The sequence below is a fragment of the Piliocolobus tephrosceles genome, chromosome 17 (assembly GCF_002776525.5).
Source record: "Piliocolobus tephrosceles isolate RC106 chromosome 17, ASM277652v3, whole genome shotgun sequence".
NCBI lineage: Eukaryota > Metazoa > Chordata > Mammalia > Primates > Cercopithecidae > Piliocolobus > Piliocolobus tephrosceles.
The window spans coordinates 15705552-15723376 of record NC_045450.1 but is presented as its reverse complement, the minus strand read 5'-3'; the positions used below and the strand labels follow the sequence as shown (position 1 = coordinate 15723376).

Here is a 17825-nt window from a genome sequence, read left to right as displayed (position 1 = left end):
CAGATGTTAATAATGGAGAAAAAGGCCAGGTACAGTGGTTCACGCCTGAAATCCCAGCACTTTGGGAGGCTGAGAGAAGCGGATCACTTGAGGTCAGGAGTTCGAGACCAGCCTGACCAAAAGGGTGAAACCCTGTCTCTACTAAAAATACAAAAATGAGCTGGGCGTGGTGGTGCACACCTGCAGTCCCAGGTACTCGGGAGGCTGAGGCAGGAGAATCACTTGAACTTGGGAGACGGAGGTTACAGTGAGCCAAGATCATGCCACTGCACTCCAACCTGGGTGACAGTGAGACTGTCTCAAAAAAAAAAAAAAAAAATTACTTAATGATGGAAAAATTTTTAAAGTCTGGAAAATTTGAGTTTGGCAGAATAAAAGATTTCCTTTCCATACAACTTCCTAGAGCCTTCAATATGCAAGTGGGTTGAGAACCTCCCGAAATGAGATACAGCACAGGTGATTCCTAACATAAAGTCCCGTGGATTCTCCCATCCTCCAACTCCAAAAGAGAATCTTGTAAGAAACATTAGGGAAGATTACACTAAAAGGCAACATTAAGAAATCCACCTGCTGGGATTTGTCTAGAAAATCCTTATTTCAGCCAGGCATGTTGGCTCATCCCAGCACTATGGGAGGCTGAGGCAGGCAGATCACTTGAGGTCAGGAGATTGAGACCAGCCTAGGTAACACGGTAAAACCCTGTCTCTATCAAAAATACAAAAACTAGCCAGGCGTGGTGGTGCACACCTGTAATCCCAGCTACTTGGGAGAGTGAGGCAGGAGAATCGCTTGAACCCAGGAGGTGGAGGTTGCAGTAAGCTGAGGTCATGCCACAGAACTGGGTGGCACAGTGAGACTCCGTCTCAAATGAAAAAAAAAAAAGAAGAAGAAAGAAAATCCTTATTTCTCACCAAATACTGCATGTTCTCACTTATAAGTGGGAGCTAAACTCTGGGTACTCATGGATGTGAAGATGGAAATGACAGACACCGGAACCTCCAAAAGTGGGGACAGATGGAGGAGGGTAATGGTTGAGAAACTATCTCTCGGGTACTTTATTCAATATTTGGGTGATGAGATCCATAGAAGTCCAAGCGTCAGCATCACACAATACACCCATGTAACAAGCCTGCAAGGGCACCCCGTGAATCTAAAATTAAAAAGCCTTATTTCTTGTCTAGCTCGTGGAAGGGTTAGAGATTCTCAGTCTGACTCCGGCAGCAGAGAGAGAAGATGGTGTCTTTTTGGATTTTTCTAGATGCTCCGAAACTACCCCTTGCGGGGACGGGAAGTTGGGGCTGATAGTTAATTCCCACACTGTTAATCGTATGCTAACATGAAATTCAGGGAAGCAGCAGCACATTCTAACTTCAATAAAAACAACGAAGGCCAGGCACGGTGGCTCACGCCTGTAATCCCAGCACTTTCAGAGGCCAAGGTGGGTGAATCATTGGAGCCCAGGAATTCAAGAGCAGCCTGGGCAACATGGTGAAACCACATCTCCACAAAAAATACAAAAAAAATTTAGCTGGGTGTGGTGGCGTGTGCCTATAGTCCTAGCTACTCAGGAGGCTGGGATGGGAGAATCGCTTGAGCCTCGGAGACGGAGGTTGCCGTGAGCTGAGATTGCGTCAGTGCACTCCAGCCTGGGTAATAGAGTGAGACCCTGTTTCAGAAAAAACAAAACAAAACCAAAAAACGACAAAGTAGGGCCAAATGTATGTTTGCCCCCAAAATATACACACATCACTGTTAGTGCCATCACAGGGCCTGCCAGTCCTGGCTCACCGCCTGGGCCGCACCCAGGCCCCACCTGGGGGATGATGGTGATCTTGAAGCGGAGGTCGTGCAGGCCGATCCTGGCGATGTTGATGCCATCGATGATGATCTCTCCTTCGGCAGACTCGTTGATCCGAAATAAGCCCAGCGTCAGGGATGACTTCCCAGCTCCCGTCCGTCCCACGATGCCGACCTGCAGGACAGAAGGGCGCAGGTGTGGCGGGAACGCTGGCATCCGGACGTGTCCCTGCCCCACAGTGCCCTCATCTCGGCCCCACCTCAGGCATCAGTCATCTGGTCGACCCAACTCCACAGCCCTCTCCCTCGCCTGCTGCCCAGAGACACTCCTGTTTTTTTTTTTTTTTTTTTTTTTTTTTTTGAGATGGAGTCTTGCTCTGTCGCCCAGGCTGGAGTGCAGTGGCCGGATCTCAGCTCACTGCAAGCTCCGCCTCCCGGGTTTACGCCATTCTCCTGCCTCAGCCTCCCGAGTAGCTGGGACTACAGGTGCCCGGAGACACTCCTTTAACTGTTTCAGTCGAAGGTCAAGAAGGACTCTCTTCCCTTTGCCAAGCTCCCGAAAGGAATTACTCAGCTTTTTATAAGTCACTAGAGACCTCAAAAGAGATACAGAAGAGGCAGAAGGAATTGCCAACAAAGCCCTATTTGTTTCAACTCAAGTAACTCTTAAGTAATAATCAGGCATTTCCTCATTTCCCCACGCTGCTTTCCACACCTCTGATGGTGAGTTTCCTATCATGAGCTGTTGAAATATCTGAAGGATTCAGGCAGACCTTCTGGCCCTTTGCTATGACCTGGTCTCCGTGCATCCTCTCTTGAAGGAACTAGGTTCTCTGGCTAACGGTCAATGACTGACGCCCCTGATCTCCAATTCTCCCTTTCCTGCTGGGCTCCTGAGAGGTGGTCTTCCTCTACCCTCCTACAGGGGTGTCACAGAGCAGCATGCGTGCAAACATTCTCATGACGTGAGATAAGTCATAAAGACTCAATAAGGGCTGGGGCGTGGTGGCTCGTGCCTATAGTCCCAGCACTTTGGGAGGCCAATGCAGGTGGATCACAGAAGGTCAGGAGTTCGAGACCAGCCTGGCCAACATGGTGAAACCCCATCTCTACTAAAACTACAAAAATTAGCTGGGCATGGTGGCGGGCACCTGTAGTCCCAGATACTCAGGAGACTGAGGCAGGAGAATCACTTGAACCTGGGGGACGAAGGTTGCAGTGAGCCGAGATAGCACCCCTGGACTCCAGCCTGGGTGACAGACTGAGATCCTGTCTCAAAACGAAACCAAATAAAAAGAACAAAGACAGCAAGAACATCACCCACTCTGCTCTTCTCTGTATCTCAGACAGAAATTATCTGCTGGGAACAGAATGTTCTGAGCTTTGTGGGAGGGACGCAAGAACAGTTCAACAAGTCCATATGTTCAAAGGTGAAAGCAGCCTTGTTCCCCAGCAAACGGCCAGGAATACTCTCAGACCGATTCCAGAGGAAAGCCTAAGGGTCTCACTCAGGTCAAGGAACCTCTTCTAAGAAAAGCTCAGAACCAAGAGAAGGTTCCAAAAATCTGATGAGTTTTCACTTCCCTTAAGCCATCCCCTAGAAGGGATGGTGACCCCTTATTCTAGAGATCACAGATTCTGATGTCTTGGAGGGGCCAAGTAGGCACTGAATGGGACAGGGAGGGACTGGGGTGAACCAGGAGGCTCACAGGTTGTCTATAAAGAGCCAGGCCCAATGTTACCAGATGTTCTGATCTTCCAAAAAAAGCAGAAAATAAATTTTTATATTAAGTGTTCCAGATTTTTTAGTATTTGCAACTTATTCAAATTTCTTCCAGGCTGGGCGCGGTGGTTCACACCTGAAATCCCAGCACTTGGGGAGGCCGAGGCGGGTGGATCACTTGAGGTCAGGAGTTCAAGACCAGCCTGGCCAACATGGCAAAACCCCATCTCTACTAATAATACAAAAATCAGCCACCACGCCTGTAATCCCAGCTACTCGGGAGGCTGAGGCAAGAGAATCACTTGAACCCGGGAGGCAGAAGTTGCAGTGAGCTAAGATTGGGCCCCTGCACTCTGGCCTAGGCAACAGAGTAAGACTCTACCTCAAAAAACAAACAAACGAACAAACAAAATTTTTCCGGGGCCAGGAATGGTGGCTGATTCCTGTAATCCCAGCACTTTGGGAACCTGAGGCGGGCAGATCAGCTGAGCTAAAGAGTTCCAGACCAGCCTGGGCAACATAGTTAAGACCCCCATCTCTACAAAAAAATACAAAACTAGCCAGGTATAGTGGCACACACCTGTAATCCCAACCACTCGCAGTCCCCCGACTTGGGAGGCTGTGGTTGCAGTGGGCTGAGATGACACCACTGCACTCTAGCCTGGGCAACAGAGTGAGACTCTGTCTCAAAAAAAAAAAAATCTTCCAAAACATATCTGTCGGGCTCATTTGGTCTTTGGGCTGTCAGTTCACCTAAAAGCCTTCCCTTCTACAAGTTGGATGCGCTCTGGACAGCTTTTACTGCCAACGCTCCACTCTCATCCCCTGGAAAAGCCATTCAAGTGGAGGTGTGGAGCCGTGAGTGACTGCGGAGACGCCACAGCTTGATTCATCGGCCTGGTGGCACCCTGTGCCCGACTGGGGATGGGTAGAGGAATGGGGCCATGTGTACCCACCTTTTCTCCCCCATTGATGGTGACATTGATGTGCCGGAGAACGAAGTCCAGGTCCTCTCGGTACCGCAGGCAGTAGTTCCGGAACTCCACTCGGCCCACCTGGGGCCAGTTGCTGGGCGGAGCTGTCTCCTGGATTTGCCAAGGCGCCTTCGATCGCAGCAGAGGGAGAGAGTAAGGAATCCCCAGTCCACCCTGGAAAGCTGTGACTCCCCCGACCCCCCCTCTTACTCACACTGCTGCCAAAGGTGGCCTCCCAGGCCTCAGCACTTGGGGGTTGCCCTTCCTGGAACGTTCTTCCCCAAAAGACCCCCCTGCATCCTGTGGATCTCCGGTCGATGCAGAGCGCCCTTCCAGCCCTGTGTCCCTCTGTCCCCTCCCGCGTTGCCTTCTTCTTCAGGGCACTGCCTGTCCCCAGCCCTCTCGGGGCTCGTACGGTTGAGTGTATACACTGTCTCCCACGCCCACTGCACCATCCACTCCATGAAGACAGGCTCTAATTGTTCACTGCTGTATCCCAGGGCTCAGAGTACATAGTAGGTGTTCAATAAATATGAACATAAACAAGAAGAGTGACACAGCTGCTGACAGAGAAAGTGAACCAGTGGTAGAAGGCACAGAAACTGAGGGGACATGATCATCACTCAGCAGGACAGAGACACCTCTGTAATGCCGGCATCTCTCTGTGATACGTAATAGCTGACTGGACCACAGTAGTCCATTTCTGTCTGCCAGAATTAACCTGATGTTCATGTTCACCTTTCTCTTAAAATAATTGAATAAGTGACTTCTACAGACATTGCTTTTTTTTTTGAGATGGCGTCTCGTTCTGTCTCCCTGGACAGCTGGAGTGCAATGGCATGATCTCAGCTCACTGCAACCTCCGCCTCCCAGGTTAAAATGATTCTCCTGCCTCAGCCCCCTGAGTAGCTGGGACTACAGGCACCCGCCACCACACCCAGCTAATTTATGTGTATTTGGTAGAGACAGGGTTTCACCATGTTGGCCAGGCTGGTCTCTAACTCCTGACCTCAGGTGATCTGCCCACCTCGACCTCCCAAAGTGCTGGGATTACAGGCGTGAGCCACCGCGCCCGGCCACAGACAACGTTCTTAATGTGAACATGATAGGTAAACTTTGTAAGATTTTTCTGATAAAATAGAAATGTTGCTCCCAGATTCTTTTAACGTCAAGGAAATGGATAACAGCTTGTCAGAGACTTCCTATGGAAGAAAGAATTTTTTAGATAGCTATCATTAGGTTGGATAAGGTAATAGACATATTTCAAAAGAGCAAGTGGAGGTATATCTTATCCGTATCTTTAGGCTGATGCAGAATTTTCAGGTTTAGACAGCAGTGTGACATTTTACGCACAGACTGGCTCTAGGTATTTGAGGAGCATGATACAGAGATTTTAATAAGTGATTTTGTAAAATCTACACTGTGGTCTCTGTTTCTCTAAAGTAAATGTTTGTGATTTGCTCCTCACATTGCAGTGAGTAGAAAAGAAACAAGAGGGAGGCCGAGGCCGGCGGATCACAAGGTCAGGAGATCGAGACCACCCTGGCTAACTCGGTGAAACCTCGTCTCTACTAAAAATACAAAAAATTAGCCGGGTGTGGTGTTGGGCGCCTGTAGTCCCAGCTACTCGGGAGGCTGAGGCAGGAGAATGGCGTGAACCTGGGAGGTGGAGCTTGCAGTGAGCCGAGATCGCGCCACTGCACTCCAGCCCGGGCGACAGAGCAAGACTCCGTCTCAAAAAAAAAAAAAAAAAGAAACAAGAACACAATAACATAAATATTGACATATGTTGGGTAAATTTTGTTTTTAGATGCCAATAAAACTTATTTTTTGATAAAATTTTTTAAAAATAAATATTTATAAACAAACGGAGTCAATAAAATGAGTAGTCTTCTCCGGACAGGCATGAGAATAACAGTGAGCTATCCTGGCTGCCCACCCCGGCAGGAAGACAAGGATAAAAGCAGCAGCTGTATCACAGTGCCTCATCCAGTCCTCACAGCAATCCCATGTGGGGGATCCTTTTACTATCCCCAGTTTACACACAAGAAGACTGAGGCACAGAGAGGGGCGGTGACTTGCCCAGGGACACACCACCCGCCTTCCGAAAAGTAGTTCAGTTCAGCATTTCCCGAGGCCCACAGCGGGATGTGGCCTGGGCCAGGTTCGGTGGTTTTAGCCTCGGGGTGTGCACGTTCCTCTAGGGCACACACAGGTGCTGAACCAGGCTGCAGAGCATATGGCCAAGCTTGGGGCACAGCAGACAGCACATAACAAGAAAACGCCGGGTACCTTTTAGGCAAGACATGCAGCCCTTTTGTGGATGTGCCATAAAATAACAGCGTTGCCAGGTGCGGTGGCTCACACCTGTAATCCCAGCACTTAGGGAGGCCGAGGCGGGCAGATCACTTGAGGTCAGGGGTTTGAGACCAGCCTGACCAACACGGTGAAACACTGGCTCTACTAAAAATACACAAATTAGCTGAGCCTGACTAGGTGGGAGCCTGTAATCTCAGCTACTTGGGATGCTGAGGCAGGAGGATAACTAGAACCTGGGAGGCAGAGGTTGCAGTGAGCCAAAGTGCTGGGATTACAGGCCTGAACTACTGCGCGCGGCCAACAAATAAGTGTTACTGAGCGCTTTCAATGCACCTAATGCAAGTTGCTCTGCTCAGCACCTGAGACCCATGATCTCATCTGAGCCTCACAGCAGCCCTTAGAGGCAGTGACTACTATTATACGCGGATGCAAAGGTGCCTCATAGTTAAAGAAAAGGTGTCACAGGATAACAGGTAGATCTCACTTATGTTAAAAGAAAAAGAAACAAACAAACATGTGGGGGTATGTGGGAATCCACACAGGAAAGTTCTGGGGGAAATGCACCTGAATGCTAATGGAGCCTTTCTCTGGGAAGGAGAGGAACTGGGCAAACAGGAACAAACTTTCTTTTTTTTTTTTTTTTTTTAAGACAGAGTTTTGCTCTTGTTGCCCACGCTGGAGTGCAATGGCGTGATCTCAGCTCACTGCAACCTCCGCCTCCCGGGTCCCAGTTCAATCAATTCTCCTGCCTCAGCCTGCTGGGTAGCTGGGATTACAGGCATGTGCCACCACACCTAGATAATTTATTTATTTTTAGTAGAGACAGGGTTTCACCATTTCGGCCAGGCTGGTCTCGAACTCCTGACCTTGTGATCTGCCCGCCTCGGTCTTCCAAAGTGCTAGGATTACAGGCATGAGCCACCGTGCCTGGCAACAGGAACCAACTTTCATTCTCTGCCATAAACTTATTTTTTTGGTTTTGTTTTGTTTTTTTTGAGATAGAGTCTTGCTCTGTCACCCACGCTGGAGTGCAGTGATATGACCTCAGCTCACTGCAACCTCCACCTCCTGGGTTCCAGCGATCCTCCCACCTCAGCCTCCCAAGTAGCTGGGATTACAGGCACCCACCACCATGCCCGGCTAATTTTTGTATTTTTAGTAGAGACGGGATTTACCATGTTGGCCAGACTGGTCTGGAACTCCTGGCTTCAAGTGACCAACCCACCTTCGCCTCTCAAAGTGCTGGGATTACAAGTGTGGGCCACTGTGTCCAGCCCTGTATTGATATTTTCTTTTTTAAAATAACAAGCATATCTCTATTTTATAATTTATGTACATAATTGAAGGGGAGATGCTATAACAACACAGTGAGGGGAATGGAGAGAAGTATGTGGAGCTTTCTATCTGTATATAAAAATACATGTAAATACAGAATAGTGGTAGGACTAATGAGGACGATTACTTTCTCTTGGGTTTCTCAAACACACTCCTTCTAAAAATGTAAAAGTCAGTCAAAAGTAAAATGCTTTTGAAAACTGAACTCAGGCCGGGCGTGGTGGCTGACACCTGTGATCCTAGCACTTTGGGAGGCTGAGGCAGGTGGATCACGAGGTCAGGAGTCCGACACCAGCCGGGCCAACAGGGTGAAATCCCGTCTCTACTAAAAATACAAAAACTGCCTGTAATCCCAGCTACTCAGGAGGCTGAGAATCGCTTGAACCCAGGAGGTGGAGGTTGCAGTGAGCTGAGATCATGCCACTGCACTCCAGCCTGCAGCCAGACTCAGTATCAAACAAACAAAAAAACAAAACTGAATTCAATCAAACTGCATGCTTTAACTAGGTGAATTGCGTGGCATGTGAAATTCACATGTCAATGAGGCTATTATAAAAACTAATGAAATAAGTTAGCTGGGCGGGATGGCAGGTGCTTGTAATCCCAGCTACTTGGGAGGCTGAGGCAGGAGAATCACTTCAACCCAGGAGGTGGAGGTTCCAGTGAGCCGAGATTGTGCCACTGCATTCCAGCCTGCGCAAAAAGAGCAAAATTCCATCCAAAAACAAAACAAAACAAAAAGCCAAACCAAACCTAATGAAATGCCCTATAAATGAATTAAATAAATTTTAGTGTCAAGTTGGAAGCTGCTGGTGTAATGCACCCTTGGTTCCTCACGGGGGCACTCACGCCATTCTTACAATGCTCACCCGTGACACGGACCGGTTCACCCAGTTAGAATGTTAAAGGAGTGGGTTGAGGTCACCTCTGTGAATCCCTCAGGAGGACAGACCTTGCGGAGGCCTTGGTCTCACTCCCAAGGGGCATCTCCTCAGGAGGCAGTGTAGCATGACTCCCATGGCACTGGACAGGGTCTCCAAGAAGGCACAGGCTCAATGCCTAGGTCTACCATTTACCAGCCCTGTGATCTTGGGCAAATAACTTCACCTTTTTGTCTCAAGTTTCCTCACCTGTAAAACTGGGGTGATAATAACACCTAAATCATAGGGCTGGGCCAAGCACGGTGGCTCTCGCGTGTAATCCCAGCACTTTGGGAGGCCAAGGCAGGAAGATCACTCGAGCTCAGGAGATCGAGACCAGTCTGGGGAACATGGCAAAACCCCATCTCTACTAAAAATACAAAAATCAGCGGGCGTGATGGCGTGCGCCTGTGGTACCAGACACTCAGGAGGCAGAGGTAGGAGAATCACTTGAGCCTGGGAGGCAGCGAGTGACATCGTGCTACACTCCAGCCCGGACGAGCGTGAGACCGTGTCTCAGAAATCAATCACACGGCAGGGTAAATTGAGCATATTACTCTGTGTTAAACGTTGAGGTCTGGGTCTGACGTTCTACAAGGCACTACGCGTGTCCCTGGTATCATTACTGGTGGGGGTGGGGGTGTCGCCAGGCATTACTGTGATTAGCACTGCTGTTCCTACTCGTGCTGGTGTTCAGGGCCTAAGAAGGCAGTTATTAAGGGCAACGCGACATCAAAGACTGGAGGCACAGGTGCTAGTCCCGGCTGTTCTACCAAGCCATGTGGGACCTTGGATCCGCCATCGTGCCTCCGCAGGTTCCCTGTTTCTCCATCTATCAAAAGGGGGCTGGGGTGAAATCACTGCAGGGTTTCCCAAACTTTGGTCAGTTCCCGGCTACATCATTCGTGTAGTATGCGTGGACTCATTCTCTTGTTGTTTTAATACGCTTAATCAAGTCACTTGGGCTTCATTTCTCAACTTACTTAAGAGGAACATTTATTACAATCACAAATGGAAAAGTAGTAGTATTTTCCGTAACAGGAGTCCCCCATACAAATATGGAATAGGGCAGGTGCAGTGGCTTAAGCCTGTAATCCCAGCACTTCGGGAGGCTGAGGCAGGCGGATCACCTGAGGTCAAGAGTTCGAGACCAGCCTGGCCAACTTAGTGAAACCCCATCTCTACTAAAAATACAAAAATTAGCCAGGCATGATGGCAGGCACCTGTAATCCCAGCTATTCGGGAGGCTGAGGCAGGAGAATTACTTGAACTTGGGAGGCGGAGGTTGCAGTGAGCCGAGATCACACCTCTGCACTCCAGCCTGGGCAACAGTGAGACTCCATCTCACATACAAAAAAACCAAATATATAACAAACAACAGAAGGTTATTTTTGATAGAGGCCATCCTGTTGAGGCTCTAAGTGTGAAGGCTGCTGTTTATCTGTCTGTTGAAGGGAGATCATCTCAATTGCTAAGGTGTTAAAGACCTGCTAGCACCAGACCAAGACGTTCTGTGATACTGTTGAAACTTATGAAAGAGAACTAGAGGGGGACCTTCTTCACAATGTGAATACCTTCTGAATGCCCTGACAGCATCCCACAGTCTTGTATATGGATACCCCAAATCTTGGGGAAAGCCGGTAAATTATTTTCACCCTAAAACTGAGCTCTAAGTAAGTGCTGCAAGAAGACTGGACAAGCGTAAGACGCACTTCTACCTGGTGGGGTATCCAGCTCACTCTCCTGCTCAGAGGCAGAGGTGCACAGGATAGGTCTCAGAGATCTCCTTGGGGTAAAGCTACACCAAACACCTACAGGTCCGGCCAGGGGCCCTTGCCTACCTCCTTCTCAGTCTCTGAATACTCCTTGAGTCTCTCCACGGCCACGATGTTGGTTTCCATCTCAGATGACATCCGAACCAGCCAGTTCAAGTACGTGGTGACCTGCGAGTGGAAGAGTCACGTGGCATTTCTAGAGTGAGCAGGCATATTTTTCTTTTCTTTTCTTTTTCCACTGAGATAACAGGAAACAAATTATTTTCAACAAGTATGAATTATGGGAGGCCGAGGCGGGCAGATCACCTGAGGTCAGGGGTTTGAGACCAGCCTGGCCAACATGGCGAAACCCCATCAGTTGCTACTAAAAATACAAAAATTAGCCAGCCGTGGTGACGCACACCTGTAACCCCAGCTATTTGGGGGGCTGAGGTAGGAGAATCACTTGAACCCAGGAGGCAGAGGTTGCAGTGAGCCAAGATCATGCCACTGTATTCCAGCCTGGGCAACAGAGTGAGACTCTGTCTCCAAAAAAAAAAAAAAAAAGTTATGAAGTATGAAACAGTCAGGTAAGAAAGGTACAGAAATGAACAAACCCAGCTATAGCCATCACCCAGGCCTGCCACCTTGCTATCTCCTAAGCACATACCACGTTTCCAAAATAACTCATGGGTCACAAAGTAATAAGAAACTGGAAAATATTTTTAACCAGGTGACAATATGAAAACACAATGTATCACCATTCGTGAGATGCAGCTAAAGCATTTCTTAGAGGGAAATTCATAGTTTTAAAAGCATTCCCCTCGTAGCTGGAAGTATCCTCTTGGGCCACCAAGGAATCTTGGTGACTGATGGGGGAAATACTGGACTCATGTTAAATCCATCTCCTGCTGTAGTTGGTCACCAGGCGCTGTACCCACTCCTGAAACTCCATGCCTCTCACGTTCCTCTGCCCCGTTGCTGTTGGAGTTGGAATCCAAAGAAAAGGATAACTGGCTCCCCCATTAACAGACTTTAATAATCCAGTCATGAGCATCCCCTCTTACCTGCAATGAGTAAGACACTGAGAGGCCCACCAAGCCCGCACTAAGGCTGTGCCTGGAGATCACTGCGAACAGGGCAGCAAACAGAACGATGCAGTTGCCCACACACTCCAGCCGCACGGCCAGCCACCTGCACCAAGACACACAGGCAGATGAACAGGCGTGGAGCCAGCTTTACAGAGACTTGGCTTACAGCTCTTGGGGGCAGAAGGGGATTCTTTGCTAACTCAAGTAACTCCGCAATAGTTCCAGAGAGTCCTTCCTGGCACTGCTTTTTCAAAACATGCACAATGGGCGCAGAGGTGGGAGGGCCGAAAGGGCACGATGCCAGTAAATCCTCACGAATCTGGCAAACCCATGGATTAAAACACAGCTCTCCAGAGACAATTTTCCCTGGAATCTGAAGTTCGCCTTTTTAAAAACCAACTTTTTTCTCATTGAAGTCTTTAAAATATATACATATAGGCTGGGCGCAGTGGCTAACGCCTGTAATCATCTCTCTCTCTCTGTGTATATATACACATATATATACTACACAGTGTATATATATACACACATATATACACACATATATACATGTGTACGTATATATATACACACACACACACACACACAAAGACGTCCTGGAAATTCCTAAATACTAAGAAGACATCAACTATAAGAGACACCAGTGATTTAAAAATAACCATCATTATTTCTCAGCCTTTTGGCTAAACACAAGTAGAAAATAACAGTCTCTTGCTACGAGACAGATCTGAGAGGGCAGAGGGTAACGAGCACGAATAAACATCACTGTAACGTTCCCAAACCCAGACTCTTCTTCATTTCAAAATGTGAAAATACACTATTTTACCCTTTAAAATAGAAACGGAAATCTTGTTTTCTGTCGTTTTGTTTTTTTGAGATGGGGTCTTGCTCTGTCATCCAGGCTGGAGTGTGGATGACATGACCACAGCTCATTGCAGCCTCAACCTTCCAGGTTCAAGTGATCCCCCTGCCTCAGCCTGAGTAGCTGGGACTACAGGCCCACGCCACCACACCTGGCTAATTTTTGTTGTTGTTGTTGATTTATTTATTTATTTTTCAGGGACAGGGTCTCCCTACAGTGCCCAGGCTGGTCTCGAACTCTTGGTCTCAAGCGACCCTCCTGCCTTGGCCATCCAAAGCGCTGGGATTACAGGTGTGAACACTGTGCCCGGTCAACTTATTTGTTTAAAGCTAGGTTTCGTATGGTATCACGTAGCATCAGAACTATTTTATTTTACTTTTTGTCTTATTCTTCTCTTCTCTCCTGTGCTATTCTATGATTTTTTGAGATGGAGTTTTGCTCTTGTTGCCCAGGCTGGAGTGCAATGGCGCAGACTGGGCTCACCGAAACCTCTGCCTCCTGGGTTCAAGTGATTCTTCTGCCTCAGCCTCCCAAGTAGTTGGGACTACAGGCACCCACCACTACGCCCAGCTAATTTTTTTGTATTTTTAATATAGATGGAGTTTTACCATGTTGACCAGGCTGGTCTTGAACTCCTGACTTCAGGTGATCCACCCGCCTTGGCCTCCCAAAGTGGTGGGATTACAGATGTGAGCCACCATGCCTGGCCACCTTATTTGTTTAAAGCTAGGCTTTGTATGATATCATATATAGCACTATAACTATTACTTTCATGTTCTAATATAAAGCATTCTAGGAAGATGGGGTGTTGATCTTTTCTCCATTGCAGCCCTTATGAACCATGTGATTGATCCTTACTACTCTGGCAGACACAGCCAGATTGTGACAAACTCCCTAAAAATTCTGCAAGGGAAGTCAAGGTCTCTCGTCATTCAGGGTTGGCCCACCCAGGTTTACACCTGGGATTAGAGTGTGTAAGATGGGCTAATGGTTATGGGACACCTCTGGGGTGTTGTCACTTTTTCAGAAAAGTCTATCAGGATGCAAATGGGTAAGAGAGATGTTATTTTAGGGGTAAGTCAGACACTTCTCTAAATTCAGCAAACAATTAGCAAACTTCTGCCTCTTTTGGATTGATGCTATTATCTGTGATCCACAAGGTGTCAATCTCCCACCCCCATCTCCTTTTTTTGTTTTTCCAGAGACAGGATCTCATTCTGTCGCCCAGGCTGGAGTGCAGTGGTGCAATCATAGCTCAGTGCAACTTTGAACTCCTGGGCTCAAACAATCCTCCAGCCTCAGCCTCTCGAGAAGCTAGGACTACAGGCACACACCACGATGACAGGCTACTTTTTTTTTTTTTTTTTTAAGAGAGATGGGGTCTTGCTATAGTTGCCCAGGCTGGCCTGGAATCCCTGGCCTCAAGGGCTCCTCCTGCCTCAGCCTCCCCAAGTACTGAGATTACAGGCGTTAGCCATGACATCTGGCCCACAAGATGACAATCTCATATGGTTCAGTTTAGTATTAGTACATTGCTTCTGACACACTTCACCCAGGGGTGCATGATCACCCCCAGACGGGAACAGCAGCATGAAGATACTCAATAGCAAAGTCTGTCACTGACAGTCTTGTGTCACTAGGACGACAGTTAATGGGAAGCACCTGCAGGGCTTTCTGACTCCAGAACAACTGTGTCCCTGTACTTAAATGCCCCGGGCACTACCTGTCTACAGTGCTGCTGTCTGCCCTTAACGATTCATCTGTCCTCCGCGCTCATCAAGCCTCTCCATCCTTTCTGCAAAGGCCCAGGTTTGGCTTTGTCCCAGCTGAAGATACGAGGAAGAGATCGAGGCAAAGGCACAAGGTGCTGAGGCGGCCTCCTCCGCCTCCTCCTGTGGGCCCACCATGCCCACCTGTTGGCCACGATGCTAGGGTAATAGGCCTTCTGGTTCTCGTCCACCTTCAGGTCACTCTGGTGAATGAAGCGCTCCTGCTCCTCGAAGGCTCGAATGACGCTGACCCCCAGCAAGGTCTCGTTGAAATGGGAATAGACTGGAGAGCGGCTGACGGACTCGAGGCGCTTCAGCTGCCGGGAGGAGGCCACGTAGAACCTCTGGAGTAGAGAACAGATGCAGGGAGCTGATGAACGTTCCCTCATCCCATCCTCCCGGGGCAGGGTTGTGCTGGACAAAGTCTAGACATAACCGATACCTCCAGGAAGCAAAATGTTAGAGCCGGGCTGCTGTCACAGGGGTGCCCGTGCACCTGGTGAAGCACAGGGATAGCACCACCAATGACAAGGACGGTTACGATTAACAGCTCATGCTTATACCAAGACCACTGCCCCAGGCATAGTTCTAAGCACTTTTACAAACATCAGTTCATTCAACCCTCACAAAAAACCTATGAGGTGCTCATTCCTATATATGATGAGTAAACTAAGGCACAAAGAAGCTAGTTAATCTCCTCCCCAAGGTGACGTGGCTAGCAAGGGGCAGAGCTGGGATTCAAACCCAGTACATCTGGACTGCAAAGGGCTAACCTCTACCCTGTACCCTGGAACCCGCAGTGTGGTTTTGGGCAGAGGCTTTGAGGTCAACGAGACCTCAGTTCAAATCCTGACTCAACTACTGACTGGGAATATAAACACGGCTAACACTTTATTTCTCTAAGCCTCAGTTTCCTCATCTGTAAAATGGGAACAACAAGGCTTGCTTGGCCAGGTGTGGTGGCTCATGCTTGCAATACCCACACTTTAGGAGCCAGAGGCAGGAGATCACTTGAGGTCAGGAGTTTGAGATCAGCCCAGCCACATGGCAAAACGCCATCTCTACAAAAATAAAAAATTATTAAAAAAAAAAAAAACCACAAGGCTTGCTTCACAGGGTCATTGTGAGGGTGATATGTAAGAATTACAGTCTTACATGTGATGTATATTTGCGTGGATACATTATTTCATAAATCATATAGATATACATGATGTCACTAAGCACAGTGCCTGGTAATATTAGGTTGAGCCGTAAGAAATGGCTGTTTCTATAGATAAGAAATGGATATTAGTAATTTCATATAGTTTGACCTAACAGAAAGCACTCAGTTAGCCGGTGACTACTGTTATTAAGTGACAGAATTCCACCTGTTGATCACATCCCCTCAGGGGTGACTGTGTCCCTGCAATGGCCGGTTCCGGCACACTCAGCCCAGCTGAGATGCCCATGAAGATAAGGTGAATCTCGTCACCCTCCTCCTTCGATGGCCTCCCAGTGTTCTGTAAGAGTTGCCAACCACGCTTCCCTCAACTCACATCTTGTCCTGTAACTCTCCCCTTCCTTTCCTGTACACAGGCCGTCTGTCTCTACCACCATTCCTGTCCCATCCAGGCCATTCCTCATCACCCAGCAGATGGTAGCACAAATGTCCCTTCCTAGGGAAGCCCTTCCCATGCTCCAACATGAGCACCATCTCCAGGCGTCAGTGTCCCAGCTCCTGGGCTACGATGATACGTTTCATAAGCAGCTCCACCCACCCTCGCCGGGAGATGCCTCATCTGCTCTGCCTGCCCCAACCTGGGCATTCAGCCAGTGCCAGGCACCAAGAGCTGCCCGCTAAGTCTCGTTAGATTCAGAACAAAAGCCAGCCACCCTCTGGAAGCTTTGTGGAGCTGTGGATCAGAGGCTGCACCGGCCATTTCAGGACACTGCACTCTCCTAGACTAGGTTTTCTCATCTATGCAAAAGGAACTGGTGAGCTCAGGGTTCCCAATTCCAAAAGGTGCCTACAATTGCTTATCGACAGCAGAGCTGGGAAAACTAACACAGGGTTGCTAGGAACTCAGCCTCCCTGCGTCCTGCCCTGTGCCAGGTGTACTGGGCTGCTTTGGGGCAGAGTCCAACAGAGAGCATCAACAGCAGCAGGTGGCTTTTACAAGGCCTCTGTGGTTGGCAGCTTCTTTCTGGGTGGCGGCACAGGCGTTAATTGGAACCACAGATGGAGAGCCTCCTGGGGCCCCAGAAGCTCTGTAAGTAAACCCAGGTACCACACAACCCCATGCAGTCTCAGAATAGCTGTTCTGCCAATTCCTGGAATGTGGATCAGATATAATTTCTTCTCCAGCTGTTCCCACCACCTCCCATGAAATCCAGACCCCTCTGAATGGCTGAAGGCCCAGGTGGTTCTGCCCCATCTTACCCTGGACCACATCTCCTTCCTCTCTCATTGGCTTGCCTTCTGAACAGTCCAGATGCAAATTGCTCTGAAAGGTGTTACCTGTTCAATTTCCTCCACTTGCCGCTGCTTCTGAACCTTATTTACTGGAAAAATCTAACCTGAGATGAATATTTGTTCAGGAATGATCTAATTTTTTTTTTAGTTTTTAAGACAGAGTCTCACTGTGTCACCCAGGCTGGAATGCAGTGGCATAATCTCAGCTCATTGCAACCTCTGCCTCCCAGGTTCAAGCAATTCTCCTGCATCAGCCTCCTGAGTAGCTGGGATTGCAGGCGCCCACCACCGCACCTGGCTAATTTTTGTATTTTTAGTAGAGACGGAGTTTCACCATGTTGGCCAGGCTGGTCTCAAACTCCTGACCTCAGGTGATCCACCTGCCCCGCCGATCTGATGTTTTTTTGAGACAACTTGCTCTGTCACCAAGGCTGAAGGGCAGTGACACAACGTCAGCTCACTGCAACCTTCGCCTCCCAGGCTCAAGTGACCCTTCCACCTCAGCCTCCCAAGTAGGTGGGACTACAGGTGCATGCCACCACACCCAGCTAGTTTTTGTATTTTCGGTAGAGATCAGGTTTTCTCATTTTGCCCAGGCTAGTCTCGAACTCCTGAGCCCAAGCAATCTTCCCACCTCGGTCTCCCAAAGTGCTGGGATTACAGGCATAAGCCACCGCACCCGACCGAACTTCATGTAAATGAAATCTCAAAGTACCTACTCTTTTGCGTCTGGCTTCTTTTGATCACTATAATTATCTGTGAGATAAACCCAAATTGTTGTGTATTAGCGTTCCATTCCTTTTTACTACTCGGCCATAGATTGTATAAT

General features: G+C 48.5%; 1 protein-coding gene across 2 annotated transcripts in view; it reads right to left on the bottom strand.

The window, feature by feature from the left end:
* LOC111524528 (multidrug resistance-associated protein 1) overlaps positions 1-17825 on the bottom strand; it is a 100826-nt gene that overhangs the window by 6673 nt on the left and 76328 nt on the right. The window contains exons 15-19 of one of the 2 annotated variants that reach the window (XR_003306710.2): positions 14689-14888; positions 11890-12016; positions 10910-11011; positions 4477-4623; positions 1789-1972 (exon numbers count right to left, since the gene is read on the bottom strand). Coding sequence is in view for 1 of the 2 variants with exons in the window: in XM_026447085.1 (XP_026302870.1) it covers positions 1814-1972; positions 4477-4623; positions 10910-11011; positions 11890-12016; positions 14689-14888 (735 nt within the window). In the remaining variant the exon portion in view is untranslated. The remainder of the gene's footprint in view (positions 1-1788; positions 1973-4476; positions 4624-10909; positions 11012-11889; positions 12017-14688; positions 14889-17825) is intronic. The other variant, XM_026447085.1, reaches the window with a different exon arrangement.